The sequence below is a fragment of the Melanaphis sacchari genome, unplaced genomic scaffold (assembly GCF_002803265.2).
Source record: "Melanaphis sacchari strain LSU unplaced genomic scaffold, SCAv2.0 Contig50_pilon_pilon, whole genome shotgun sequence".
NCBI classification, from domain to species: domain Eukaryota; kingdom Metazoa; phylum Arthropoda; class Insecta; order Hemiptera; family Aphididae; genus Melanaphis; species Melanaphis sacchari.
Genome location: NW_020271344.1, coordinates 472,409 through 488,967, shown reverse-complemented (window position 1 = coordinate 488,967; position 16,559 = coordinate 472,409). Strand labels below are relative to the sequence as shown.

The window sequence follows — 16,559 nt, the reverse complement described above, 5'->3', positions numbered from 1 at the left end:
TATTCTATTTTTGTATTAAGAGTATAATATTCTTTTTCCTTACCTTATCATAGCGGATTTTCTATGTCAAGAGCTATTATAGGATTAAATGTTGTTTTCTTATGAATGCTTCAGTAATATACGAGTATGCGTGAAGAGTTGCTAGTATGTCTAGGTTTAAGTAATTTTGACGAAAGCCGCATTGTTGTTTGATGACTTTTTTGTTCGTCTCTAAGTATCATACAAAATGTTTGTTAATCATCATTCAAATAGCTTACTATGGGTGCTGATAGGTCAAATTGATCGGTAGTTAAGGATATTACATTTATCTTTTTCTGGTATTGAGATTGGTACCACGAGTGCTTGTCCCATTGATTGGAAAAGAATCTCTTGTTCCGAATTATATTTCAGATTGCAAGGAGAGAGTTCATGGCTTCTTTGGGAAGATTCTTCATAAAACTGAAAGGTATGTCGTCGGGGACAGGGCTTTTATTTGTATTGGTGGTAGCCGGTAGGGGAATCGTGAGACAATGTATAGTATGCTGTTCAATAAAAGTTTTGTTCAAAGGCGTATCATGTGATATGTTGTTATGTAGTGACGATTATTTTGTTTGTAGTTAAATTAACGCGATAAAAACTATACAGAATACGTCGGCTTAGTCGACTGCCAAACGTGTACTGAATTTTAGTTATCATGTTGTAAATCATATAAATATTCATATGTTTCATAGATATTTGAAATTTGTTACTTTATTATAAATTTTTATTTTACATAACAATGATTTTCAAAATATTTAAACTTTTAAATTGTGTTTTATTTATTATACTATGAACCAATGATAATCTATTTATACAGTTCTATGATACATCGCCGTACACAGTAGATAATGACTAATATTATAATAATTCATTATATGATACATTTGAATGCGCTGTTTTTGGAAAATAAAGATCAATGTACTGCAGAACTGCTAAAAAAAATAATTTATATTAGTACCTATATATTATAAATTATCTTTATAGAATTAGAGGCTGTGTGCGCCGTGTAGCTCCTACTTTTTTTATATCGCGGTTAGCGACAACGACTCGCGTAATGCTGTGGACAGGAGGAGGGTCACTAGCAGTACTATATTATGTACTATACAAATATAAACAAAATGTTTATAATAATATGGCGCTGTGCGCCAGACATATATATTACGTCTATATTTTACACAAATAACAAAAGAATATATCACAATAATAATAAATGCATCAGGTCAGTTAATAATAATAATAATATAAGACCTGATCGGCATTCAGGAAGACATCAAGTTCTTCAGCTGGTAAGTCTTCGATGACAATACAGAAAAGAGGCACGGCGTCAATAACACGCGTCAAGTCTAAAATATCTTGGGACTTACGACAGCGTGCATATAAAACGATATACACCAAAGAAAAAAAACGGTGGTACAGTTGACCACGAGGTCAGCCCGGATAAATAAAAATACAAAAGGGTGAACGGGCGATTCACGTGAACCGCCAAATTCGATCATTGGCAAAATACAAACACACGTATGTAAGCTAACAAAGTTTGTCGGCCGACACGAACGTCAACGGCCTGGTCTCGCCGGATATTAGAGTGGAGAGCTTACTAGGACTTAATTTATCAATCCGCCACACTTGTAGATTCTCAGCAAAGCTTATTAGGCGGCAATTGAACCGCGTTCGAACAGGCTGCATATCTGCAGCTACATTGAAAATTGTTTTTAGTATACAGTAATTTACCCTACATTCATGTTTATCATTTAATTCAAATTTAAGATACCCGTTACAGCGATAAACTCAAAACGAGGTTCACTCAAAAGTCACTATACAACTGAGTACTTTCTCTATAAATTTAAAATGTGATTCTAACTTTCCTTAATTAAAAGTAAATATATAATCCCTGCAATCTTTAAAAATACGAACTTAAATCTTAAAACCTGACATTGCAAAAATTTTGGGCTGATACTTTATGAATGTTATACCAAAACGACAATCATATATTTCCTATAATAATTTATCAGTTGACAGTAGTAATATATTTTTAACTTTGCTCTGTACGAATACGGCTGCGTGACTTTAACGTTCCTATGAAAATTAGACATACCAAATCGTTTTTCTACTAGTTTTATATTATGTATAAAATAGCAATGGCCAGTCTATACCTATTACTAATTATGTTCTAGATCTCTGCAATAATGTAATATAATATGTTATATATACAATTAATATAAGTAATAAGTAATAAGTAATAAGTAATAACTTATAATTTAATAATATAACATACATATACCTACAGGCTACAACTAAAAAATAAGAAGTATACAAAATATACGAATACCATTTTATTTGAACAATAATAATAATTATATACTATAAGACTATACAATTTTATCCTGATATGTGTAAAAATAATAGAATCGCATAACTATGAATGAGTATATAATCGCTAATCGGTCTGAAAAAAATAAAATTACAAAACTGTATCACAAGGGTATTTATGGTGCGTTACGAATAAAAAAATACCTAAGAGGATACCGTTTAAAAATTCTGAGGAAGAGGAAAAAATAAAAAAAAAAATAGGAAAGATATATAACGGAAATGAAATAATAGCTTTAGGACTATACAGAGAAGTGGGGGACGTGGTCAATGTCAATGGCTCCACAGCCGTCGCCGGTAATAGCCACTAAGGAAATTCTCCGTTGTCGTTTACACCGCGGCGCCGATTGACGATCAGTCACGAACGTCCATCATTACATAGCTCATTTTAATTCAATCGTGTTTTCAACCGTACGAAAATAGCTCCCACAGTGCACAGATAAAATCTAAATTGTTATAGAAATCCTATGCATCAACGCTGCTCGTTAGACGTTAAGATTCGTTCGAAGTCGAAGTCAGAAATTTAGCAAATACAGTAAGTTGTACGTATAATATATATCAACTGCGTATAAAGTTCATAGATAAACTTTATCAAAGGTCTTTGGGAAATTTGTAGTCTATAACTTATTGCATGGAAACTAAAAATAAAGTATAAAACCACACTTAAACGAGTTAAGTATTTTTATCAAGTATGAATATAAAACTGTAATAACACAATATTGTTAAGTGGAATAAAATTTAAAGGGGTAGTTACCCCACAAAAGAAATATTTATTCAACTAATCCATTCTGAATTTAAATTTGTAATTTCTTATTAATAAAGAAAAAACTATGTCAACTATATTAAATTATTCCGGATAAATTGGATGATTCACTAATCCTTGATTTGTTCATTTATCATGCATTTATTTTAATTCTAATTTTTGAAATTTTCAAGTACCTACACCTATACTTAATGAGTAAGTAGGTCGGTATTAAATACTTAAAATTACGCATATTTTACATTTATAGAAATCAATAATTAATAACTACTTATTATCTTTATATTAAATAGTTCGCAGAGAAAGAACTCGTTTAAAATTTGATTTAAATGCATCAAAATGTCCAAAAAATGTTGTGTTTCACAATTTACAGGAAAAATAAGTTTGTTATGCTATAGTAACTTCTTAAATTAGATATCAAATCTAAATATTTGAGAATACATTCTATAATCTTTAAAGAAAAAAGTTCCCAAAATCAAAATTATAATAAGTGCAATATTTAAGGATAAAAATGGGTAAGCCATAAACACATTTTGTAATCACTTTGTATTTTATACGCAAACATTTTAAAAAAAGAACACAACAAACAATTATTAAGAAATGAATATAAAATGAAATAAATGTCTCAATACATTATATTCCCTTATTTGGATAGGTGCTCAAATATACACAAATAATTATTTTAATGCTTGCATGGTAAAATAGTTATTAAAAATTGATGATTAAATTAAGTACATAAATGAACATTGTACTGATGAAAAACTGTATAGATTTCACTGAATAAATAATAATATGTAATTAATAGTGATTACTATAAAGTTCTAACAAATATACATGTACTCCTTAGTTGAAATATAATTTATTAGAATTATGTCTATTATCTTGAAGTTTGATTATAAACAGTTTAGGTGACTTTAATTAGCTCTGCAGACTAGAACATAAACCATCAACGATACCGTATTGGAAAAATGTAATTTTCACGCTCATTGAAACAAATAAATAATTATTATCGCTAACACGACGGAAGTACGTCCGGTGGCGTCGCGTCTTCAGCATTATCGTTACTGCAACATATACATAGTCAGATGCACTGTGCGTGTATTCCGGAAGGGGTAACACCACTAACACCCAAAGGAGAAGACTCACATTACTGTTTCTCTTATAGTAGCAGCGAGCACATGGTTCAGTGACAATATGTCCAGGAAAATGGGAGCTTCGACTCCTTCATATTACCCATCCGAGGCCGATTTCGTAGTCAAGACGCCTCAGAAGCCAGTTGATGCCTGTAAACCTCGCCACCATTCCGATCAAGTAAGAATCTACAATTTATTAGATAATTAATTTTTATTTATACAAAAATTATAACGCAGTATAATGCTTATTTAAAATCGTATATCTAATTGTATAATCAAATAGTTTCTTATTTTCAAAAAAAATATACATATAAAGCGATCAATTAGCTGTACCTCCCATTGTTTAAAAACGAGTTTAGGTTAAGCCGTCGATAACTAAGAAACAATTCAACTATAGTTATTTTAATCCATCCAATTTATATTATAGGTCAAAGTCAGATACAATGTGGATGACATTTTAAAATAAAACTAAATCATAATTATTAAATAATTTTAACAAAGTTTATTAAAAATACATTTTTCTTTCTTAGTTTACAATAATTAATAAGCAATTAAGCAAAATAATTCCTATATTTACATCAAATTTTAATTATTATTTATTACACAATTACCGCGATAAGAATGTTTTAAAAACATGTATTAATTATTATTATTAAAATATTTAAGCATTTAAATTTTTTTTCTTATGTATTTAAGAATATGTAGATAGTTGCTTAATACATTAATTCTGTTTAAGAACTTAAGAATATAAAAGATAGAGTTGTTTTTTATTCTGATATAAAAAAAATACTATCTCACATATAATTGAATTAATTTAAAACAAAATAATAAAGTGTATAACTTAATTTAAAACACCTTACCAAATGTTCAATGTATTATGTACATTGTACCTACTACCAATCTATAATTGTTTTATATAGTGTTCAAATCAAAAATAATTAGATTAGAAATTAAATATACTAGATACTCGGTTATACTTACTATAAATAAAAAAACAAAAAGTACAGGAATATAATCAACATTTTATTAACCAATGTTATATTTTATCATGGATATGTTTTTTTTTTTTTTTTTAATAAAATATACCGTCAAATAATAAATTACGTTTTTGGTTTATAAATATAAGTTTTTTCAATACATGTCAATATATACATTCATACATACCTACAATTAATTATAACTTTATAAATATATTCGTTTTTCAATTTTGTTTAAACTTGGTTTTTATATTGACTCACTCATCATATACTTACCTAATAATAGTATACATTTAAATATTGAATTACTTAAATTATAATTGTTTATTTACTAGAAAAATAATCATTGATTTTAGATACAATACATTAGCCTGATTGGACTGATGCAAGTAGTTACTGGATGTCTGATGGTCGTTTTTGGAGTGATGTCGATGTTACACGAGGCGTCCTTGTCCAGTGTGGGCGCCGGCCTTTGGAGCGGTGCAATGGCCATGGGCAACGGAGTAGTTGGACTGATGGCTAGCTTAAACGGATGTCTTTCGCCAGACAGGACACTGTCTCCACTCTCCGTTACAATTTATCTTGCTCTGTGTTTAGTGTCTGTGGGTGTTAGTAATCTGGCCATCATACTTACAGCTATTGGACTCCTGAAGGACTCACAGAAACCATACTACATCATTCCAAAAGACAAGGTTAGGTTCAAACTAAAATTATATAAAGATGTGTACAAATACTACAAATATTCATGGTTTGTCAATCCGATCAAAACATTGTTTTACATAGTTAAATACGATGTTATTTGGACCGTAACGTTTGGAAATAACAATACTTAAAGTTAATAGTGATTATACTATATTATTAAATAGATTAAAAAAATTGGTTTTTTAAGAATCCGTAGATTAATTTTTAGTAATAAAAAAGTTTGAGGACGGTTGGTAAGAATTATATACGTTTGTTGCAGACGCATTATAAAACTTTGACAGCTGATCAATTACAGACAAATTGGGCTCCCGTGTTGGCGAATTTAGGTTTACTGCTAGCCACGTCTGTACAATGTCTAACCACAATGTTAGCCGCATTCCGTTTTTACCGACTCGTTAAATTGATTGTGGCCGGCGAACAACAAACTTCATGGTCAAATTCAAGATATAGGAGTTCGTCGTGTTGCAGTTCAAGCGTTGGAAGCAAACAGAAACTTGTACAAAAATGGTTAGTGCAACAAACACCATCTCAACTAGACCTACCTCGTCAACATACAAACTATTCTGGAAAAGTTTACGGTAATAAAATGGTAAGTAACTTTTTCAAAATTAATTTTTAACAACTTAAAATTATAATCAACTTAAATTTAAAAAAAATAGAAATCAATTATTTTAAATAAGGTTGTCAAATAATATTATTTATTATATTTAATTTTCTACACATCAATATAATCATTAACCACTAAATACATATGGTACAGTTACCTATAGATTAATTTTTTTTTTACACATGTTATAGTTAGTTACATTAGAAATATAAACATACCTGTATCAGCTGTGACTAGTGGATAAACATATTAGTTATTACCTTCAATGCCAGAATAATACCTAACCGTTAGTAACAACAATAATAATTCTCGTGTCACGATGACAAACCTAAATAAATGTTTTCAAATCAAAGTGTGTACATATTTTATTATATTTTCAACAAACAATAATAATAATTTTGTAGTTATCGTGTTTAAAAAGAAATTGGATAAAAAAAGATTGGAAATGAGCTTGCAATTATAGGACAAACCCGACACACGAAAAACAAAGTTCTTTAAAAAATTTAAGATAGTATTTGATATGTTTTTGTTAGTATAATATAATATTTTATTATTTATTTTAACTATAATTATTATGATACGTACTACCAAAATATAATACTTTAAGTATTAATATTTTCCAAAATGAAAAGTTTATTTTATTCTATGATAGCAAAACATGTAAAAATGTACTCGATATTATATAGTTGAAAACTCAAAAAATATTTCTCTGTCGTGTTCATTGATCCAAATAATATTTCAAAAATAAGTGACTGTAATTAATTTTAATCCAACTAGAGTACCTAAACTCCAATATAGACTGTGTCCATTTATCACAGCAGTTTATGACAGTTATAAACGTTTAAGACGCACTTTCCCAAATTATAGAAAATAACAATTAACAATACATTTACAACTATTTAACACATACACAGATACACTATGATACAGTATGGCAACATTTCTTTAAGATTAAATATTCGTGGTAGGAAACATAAGATATTTCAATAACTTTTTTTATGCCGACAAACGGTATACTGAGTGTTTCTTTTACGATAAACACTCATTATTTCAAAATCTATTGACAAAATTCAAACGAGTTGTAGCTATAATAGTAATTAAAATTTAGGCAAGCGAAGTAGCAGACCAAAATTTTGCGGATTATCTCAGCAGTAACTCTCCACTCCGCTCATCACAACTTAGGTATAATAATTCATAAATTACTCGTCACCCGTCAGAATTTCGATTTTTTAATATCGAAATACTCCGAAAAACATTCTGTTTCAAAATATTAAATTAAATAAGTTTTCATTCATAAAAGTAAAAACTTGAAAAATAATTTTTTTTTAAAAAAATTGTCGTTTTATTTAGACTATAAATTTTGTTGAAAAAAAAAATATTTTCAAAAACGTTAAAAGATTTTGAAATAAAAGAACCATCTTGTATATAATATTTATAAGCTATAATAATATATAACAAACGTGGAACCCATATTTAAACAGTTTTTTGTCATTGCCGAACAACGGTGAAAAACATAATAGTGTAATCGTATAGATCAGCGGTTCTCAAACTGTGGTACGCGTACCACTAGTGGTACGCGAAAGACTACATGATGGTACGCGGAACTGCGGAAGGCCGCATGGTAGTAGGATTTTTAATCTTCAGTGGTACGCGACTGATTGATAATATACTTAAGTGGTACGCGAAATAAAAAGTTTGAGAACCGCTGGTATAGATAATTCTTTAGATAAATAAATATTAATGATGAAAATAGTTATTTATTTACTATTATTATTTTTTTTTATACAACATTTTTTTGCATTACGCTTTTATTCCGTGGTTTTTTTTTACATACTTTTATTCTTATAAAAACCATCAGCAACTATATGGCTGTGGTTCCGTTGCGGGCTCATCTATATAATTGGATCTTTTTTTCCTTCAAAGTATCCCTACACACTAACACATACATCACACTATATTATAGATAGTACTATTATTCTGCGGCGGCAACAGCAGCAGAATAACAACATTAACAGCGTGCGTATATACACAATATAAATAACTACGATAATAAATATATTATGTATATAAGCTGGTATGGAACGAAATAAAGATGGAGGAATTAGTTCCAGCCCAGTTAGTGGCTTGGATGGAAATATCTCTTTCTTTTCATTCTCCTTAACACACACAGGCATTATTCTCTCCTACGCGTCCGTCTATGTATGGTCAGCGTTAGCCGTAGCCCGTAGGTACCCCACAAATTAATATAAAGAAAAAAAACACAGTTGTCGCGTCAGTACAATACTGCAACACTATACTTGTATGCAATGTAGGCCGGTAAAAATTTTATTAAGGAGAAATGAACACTTGGAGTGACATATCAAATAAGAGAAAAATTATTTTATATGGTATTTACCTCTGACGACGGTAGCACAATGGTCACAAGTATTACCAAATCTTATGGGGCAGGAGGGATTACTTGCCCACAAAACGGTATGTGCTCAAGGATACCTCGACATTTAAGCATAAAATAAATCGAATTAAAAAAAAAAAAAAATTATGAATAAAGGACGCCGATTTATTTTTTACCAGCCCCCATTCCCTGACGCCGAATGTCTTAGCCCTTAGGTCCTGTACCACTCGCAAGTGGACAATGAAAACCATGAGTTCAGATCGATCTAGAGACCGCGAGTAGTCGACGTTGACACCACTCTTGAGACCTGTTCATCGTCTGTCGTCGAATCAGATAGGATCCGAAGCATAGATCATCATAGATAATATGTCCTTGACGTGCGTATGTTAAAACGAACGTTGAAGTCATTGTAGACCACAATAAATACCCGACAAATATATCATATTATATTGTCTATAACGTTTATAGACTATGGCTTATAGTGTAAGCACTAAGAACATAAACGTATGTGCGTGCATGTATATTGTACATATCGTGTAGACGTGTACGAAGCGAACAATGTGTAATGACAGTATGAAATAATAATTGCCGTTCGGGAAAAAACTGTCACACATGTATGTCGTCGTAGTTATATTCTGACGTGTGTTGTGCAGTATAAATATACGCGGCGTTTTGGTCGCGCAATTTGAAACCGTTAGGTAGGTATTCAAGTTTACGATCGCACGGTTGTTAATTTTGTTATTATTATTTCGTATAAAATATTTAGGCGTATAATATATTGTATTTATCATTGTTTGTTTATTTCTTATATGGTTCAAAATGAAATTGTGTTATCCAATGGTAACAGATTATATAAATATTAAACTTTATACGACTATACAAATTCGTAGTCTAATCATACGTATATATTACTACGGTAAACATATATATATAAAATATATTATATAGATGAACGACACTTAAAACTTGTTATATCCGATATCATACACTTAGGAATATTACTTATTAGGTTTTTTTTTCAATTCCTAATAAATGTAATTTCATTTAAAACGAACATAGATTTTTTTTTAATCATAACATACATCATTGAAATTATTAATAGTGATTAATTTTAAAACACTAAAAAATTTAAAAAAAAAACTTATTAAATTTTTTAATTATCTTTATCTACCTACTCTTTGTTATCCCCTTTGTTAATAGTTTTTGTAATTTCTAAAGAAATAAAAATTTAGCTCTGTTATGAGTGTTATGACTTATATTATATTTCAGTCATAAATAAATAACTCATTTAGTGATATTAAATATTTCTTACACTTAATGAATTTTACTGCATGCAAAATTAGACATTTTCTCAAACTCAAAATTGTGCCTAGCTACAAGCTACCTAATGTAAACAGATGAACTTTGTATAAATAAGGCCAATTAAATTTTTAGTTAACAATATTTATAACGTAATTCTTCAAACGTTTTTTGCATAATTTCAAATTTGATCAAAATTTAAAATTTTTGATTCAGATCTGTTATCCGGTACACTATTATTATTTAAAAAATAAATATTCTTCCTCCCATGTAAAAGTATCTACTTGTTTTCAAAATAATACCATAGCTAAGTGTTTTACATGTAAATCAGTAATAAATATCTCACCAAATTCTTATTATTAAAATGACTAACATTATTTAGTGTAACTTAAAAAACATTTAATGTAAATCTATTAATATAATAATATTGTAACAACTAAAAAATTACAATTATCATACACACACTCCTAACAAAGCAACAAACAAAAAAACAGTAGGTATAACATAAAACCTAATATGATTTGTATGTATCTTGTACGTTTGAATAATAGACAGTAGCTATACATAATTTATCAATATAAAATATCTAGGTGTCACTAATTCAAAAATAGAAAATCATTTACAAAAAAAAAGTAGTGCTTGCCATTTCCCACATTATATTTGTATGTAAATAAATAAGAAAAATACATCTAGGTAGGTACCTATTTAAAAAAAATACATGTTATACATATATTATATTTGTATAGTAAAAATATTTATTTTTTTTTTTTAAATAAAATTATGTAATATTGATGACGTACATTCACAAATTTAAATTATTGTGAAATAATTGGTTCAAATAAATTAATACTTACTAATACTTACTTATTAATATTTTATTTTAAAAAACTCTTTTTTAAATGTAACTTTTATTAAAATTTATATGAAAAACAGTAACATCGATGAGAAATAATTTATGTATAATTAACTTGTGAATAATTTTAAAAACCTAATAGAAAAACAAGTTTTAGTAAAAAAAATGTATAACAAATAAGCACATCATAAGAATTGAGTCGTGATGTAAGAGTAAAAAATAATTAAAATAGGTAGATAAAATACATACCTAAGCTGAATTCGTAAAAGGAATTATGTAAATGTGTTATACATATAAAACTTTTATTTTTAAAATTATTTTTTGAAAAGGTATTTAATTATTATATACTCTTAAACTCTTATTAGACTTAGATTATATATGAGATTCTTTAGGACATGAATTTAACTAAGTAAGTTACAGTTATAAAATTATCAACATAAATTAACATAATTAGTATTTTTTTTTTTTTTAATTTAAGTACAAAGACAACAGTAAAACATAATATTTAGCATAACAGCTAGTATAATTATTACTTATACCCAAGATTTTAAAATATTGTATTTTAGATTCTGAATGAAACAATATTGGTTTTGAAATTCTTTTTTTTCTGTCCTAAGAAAATTGTTTTATCAAAAAATTGAAAGTGATTTCTGGTAGAAAATTAGGTGTATTTTTTTATTTTGAAATTTGAGGTCATTTTATTTATTTTTTTTTTTGGTTAACCAAAACAAAATTACAGAAAAACTGTAACATTTAACTTAAATCAATTTTATGTTTTTCTTATAAATCAAAAATGAATAACCGTAAAAAAACAATTTTCAAGAAATAATATTTTTATTAATATAAAATATAGGTATATTTGATATTTCTGACAAAAATTAGTTTAACCTACCATATCACTAATAGTAATATAAAAATTCGGCGTGTCCATCTTCACTCAGAATTATTTTTTGCATACAATAATTTTATCATTGAATTTTAGTTTAACACATTACACATCTATTTTGGTATCCAATTTCAATTACTACGAGGAAAGTACTCACAAAAAATCAAAATTTACTTAAGGTAAACTGCAGAGCGACCTCGGTTTTATTTAATATAAAATACTAAGTAAATTGGTATTCTAATACATTTTAAATACTTAACAAAAATGATTATCTGCTGACCGCTATAAATTACGTTACTTTTCCCGTTTTAATGCCTTAAATGTTACATCATCACGCTTTGGCGCTTGACTTTATTATATACTAAATAATAAATTGAGTTCACAGTTAAATTACCTATTCTACGTTGTAGAATTTGCTCTTGTATAATATTATAATAAACACAATACAATTGTCTTGTTCAAAGGGTGTTCACGACGAAACGAGAACCTTACCCAAGTGGAAAAGTCACCGAACGGCGCCAAAGCTGAAACCGTCAAGACCAGACAGAAGGGAAAGGAGACCGTCAAACGACGCCGCGGACGTGCACAGGGCATACACGGGTATGGACAGAGAGATTGTTGAAGAATTCATTTCTGTCACTATGGACCCAAAACATTACAGCTGATATTGTGTATTTTATATGTATTAATAGTATAAGCGGGTTGAACATTTTATTAGGTATACAATTAAAAAGGCGTATCATCTTTTTGAAACGCATTTGCCTACTATATTTCCGATGGAAATGTTTATTCAAACAAGAAAACCTCTTAAGTGTTCATTTAAAAAACGTATTTTTAAAATACTATACGAAAGTACATCTATAGCAAATGTATGAATTGTACATGTGTACCTCTACGTCTATATATAATAACACATATTATATACAGAATATTAACACTGTACACTTTGTGTGAGATATTATAATACCGTTTAAATTAGATTTGAATTAAAAAATTAAACAATATTTTAATTCTGTAATGTTAGCTTATAATTTTTGTATTACACAAGTAATAACAGTGATATTACAAATATTGCCAAATCAATTACCAATATGACAATATAACCTACATGCATCATTTACAGATTGGTACACATAATATTAGTTCAGCTTTAAAGAATACAATTTAGCATCTAATTATAAACTTGTCACGAAATATAAATGTGATTGTTAATTATTATCTATTATAATAATATAAAACATATTATGCACAAATAATTAATTTTTGAACAAATTTAACAAATTATTTAATATATTCACACTGTTAAGATTATTGCAATACCTAATCTTATAAAATGAATTATAATAATTTAATATTTAGTAAGAGATAACACCAAATAATAAAAAATAAAAATAGAATTTGGGATCAGGATTACCTAATTCTAGCTACTAGAAATTTTTAAAATAAATATTTATTTAATTTATATTTGAAAACATCAATAAAAAGTAAAAATGTAGGTGTATAATTTTTCAGTGGATGACATAAGCGCTAAAATGAAACAAGAACAAAATAAGTCGTATAGTACAAAAGCACCAAAATTATATCATACAAATGTGCCAAAATCCTAGGTAGCTTAGGTAGGCTATTTAAATTTAGAACTAAGTATATAATTCAAAAACTCCAATGTTTAATCTTAATCAACAAATTTATTCTCTGATTACGATAGATTTTGGCATAGACAGTGTGTGAGCAGTTTTATGTTACACAACTAATTGTTACTATCTATATCGTAAGCATTCGTGTAAGCGTCATTCCTTAAAATGAATTTTACAAAAACTGTAACTAATAAAGATGTTGCGTGCATTTTATTTTAAGATCAAAAATATAGATTTTTACGAGAAATGGCCAGCAGTAATGTGTCATTGAGGTGTACCAAAATAAAAATAATAATTGTACAATGAAAGAAATACCAAGATAGTGAAATAAATCGAATGGAATATGTAAAAAAAAAAAAAAATGGATTAAAAAAAATCAACCAATCAATTAAAATTCTATTTATTTGTATGTATATTATTGAAAATTTTTTATAAAATCAAAACATCAAACCATACCTTTAGTGCTCATGTCATACGTTGAGTATAACAGGTAGGTATATTATAATATTAGATTGGCGAATACGTAATACAGCCTAATTTTTTTATTCTTACTTACACCAAATTATATATAGTTCAATTTTTCACTCAAAAGCCAATGACTTAATTGTATTCTAATTCTAAATGTACAAATTTAATTACGTGGGACAAAATCGAATGTATCCTCAGTGAAATCTAGTATTTTGTAATGAAAGAAATGTAACACAAAATATTTTCTCTACTACACAGAAAAACATTAAATCATATATTTGATTTTAATATTATAATTTAAAAAAACGTTTCAACGAGGTGACCGTTATTAAATTCAATGTAAGTAGCTGGGAGTATCATCACGAAAATTCCGGTTAAAAAACTGCAATAATAATAAAAACAGCACAAATAATTTAAATTTAATAAAATTGATCACATACAAAATTGGTTAAGAAATATGTATACAGCCCAAAAATATTTTAATGAATTACATAATATTATTTTAAAAGTAAAAAATTAATTTTAGCTGACATCTGAAGCTATATTGGAAATATAGTTTTTTCATCTATAGCATGACGCCATGACGTGTTAACAAAAACAGAAATTAATGCCATAATTATCATACATTCTTGCCGAAAATAAATAATCGACATACTAAATAAAACTAAAAGTTGGAAACTGCATTGTCTAATTCGATAAATCCAAAAATTATCAACTATAATTAGATTATTTATTTATGTTAATTAACAAGCAATACTATAAAAATGAGTTACTTAATCAAAATTAATAAATAACACAATAGATACCATGTACTACCTTTTTGAACTTAAGTATATACTTTGAACTTTTTAGTTTAGGTAAGAGTATAGTTTGATAATTGATAGTACACATTTAAAAAAAAACTTATTCTATGAATAGTAAAAACAATAAACGTTAAGCAATATATTTTAAATGAAAATAATATTATACATAACAGGAACATTTGTAATCTGAATATCTCAATGTAATCTGAATAATAGTCTCAAATTAAACAACCAAAATCTAATGAATTTGCTATTATTTGAAAATAATTTTTGAAACACCATTATAGCAAAAAAAGTGGTTTACATGTATCTTCTCAGCATTACTGCGATCAAATTCTATATACAAAATTTCAATTGTATGATTCATATAATACTATATGTACTTAAATATCATACGATTCATTAAAATATAAATCGAATGTTACTCATCATATTACTTCAACCAACTTATTATAATTTTTAAGTGTAATATTCAAACCTTTAATATTAATCACTATGGGTTCTATAGTTCAATTACTTGACATAAGTTCAGTTCTTTCGGGATTTGCGTGATAGAATCCCAAATCAAAATAGTAATAAAAAAATTTCAACAAAATTATCATAACTATGATCGACACAAACAAGGATAAACAGGACCAACGCCACACATTTCGTTTTTGAATCAAATTCCCATTTATATATATATAAATGTTACTGCTACTTTCCAGTTGGTCATGAATAGTAGTTTTTCGAATATTCTTAGCAATTAATCGAGAATCAATCCATTTATTGTTCGTCTAAAAATTACAAAGAAAAAGAATTACAAAATAAAAAAATTACCTTGATACTTCATGTCTTCGTAGTAAAAAGTATATAAAAAAAAAAAAAACTATTTAGAGTTATGACTTATTACATTTTACTAACTCTAGTAGTTCAGTGGCTTAAAATAGTCTAATACAGATACTTTAAAAAATTTAGTTCCTACTACCTACTTCAAGTTTTTAAATCCATATTTAATTAGTAAGTAGATAAAAACTAAGATTTATTAAGAAACAAATTTAAGAAGATAACGTACATATCTTTTAATACTTCTCTTTAAAAAAAAAAAGTACAAAATTGCATAATCAAAAATATATAATAATAATATATAGACTACCAGTTTGCACACTAAAAATAGGTGGAAGTATTGTATTTAATACTGTTTCAATATACACATATACATAGCAAGTGCGGAAAAAATATATGAGTAAAATTAATAAGATTGAAAAAATGATATATAGGTAACTATGATACATAAACATACATATTTATTAATTACTTCATGAAAAATCATGAATTCAATAAGTATGACGTAAAATATTAGGAAAATAGGTCAAACAATTTAAAAATTATCATAAAAGTAGCTGTTAATTTTAGTCTACCTAGCACCTGCCCAACAAATTTAGATAACATAACAAATTCTAATAAATCATTTTCCTACGTATCATCTATTCATCAACATAGTTATAGGATCCAACTATAAGTGTGTAGTTCTGCAGGACATATATCGATTTTGCCGACTACCTTTAATAATATCTACATATTTATTCCGCCAGCTACTGTTTATCCCTGCATTGTAAATGTATTACATATAATTCGGAAATGTTCGAAAAGTTACTACATCCAGCCAACGTTTGACCACATT

General features: G+C 27.5%; 1 protein-coding gene across 5 annotated transcripts; it reads left to right on the top strand.

The window, feature by feature from the left end:
• The first annotated feature begins 2,729 nt into the window (after positions 1-2,729).
• LOC112599337 lies at positions 2,730-12,977 on the top strand. 5 transcript variants are annotated; one of them, XM_025346199.1, is made up of 6 exons: positions 2,730-2,917; positions 4,046-4,234; positions 4,308-4,453; positions 5,609-5,944; positions 6,214-6,543; positions 12,456-12,977. In XM_025346199.1, the coding sequence occupies exons 2-6, from the start codon at positions 4,228-4,230 to the stop codon at positions 12,654-12,656; spliced, it is 1,020 nt and encodes a 339-aa protein (XP_025201984.1). In that variant the 5' UTR covers positions 2,730-2,917; positions 4,046-4,227; the 3' UTR covers positions 12,657-12,977. The 5 variants fall into 5 exon arrangements, with proteins under 5 accessions (XP_025201984.1, XP_025201985.1, XP_025201987.1 ...); XM_025346200.1 differs by having other exon boundaries at positions 2,730-2,924; XM_025346202.1 differs by lacking the exon at positions 4,046-4,234.
• The last annotated feature ends 3,582 nt before the right edge of the window (positions 12,978-16,559 follow it).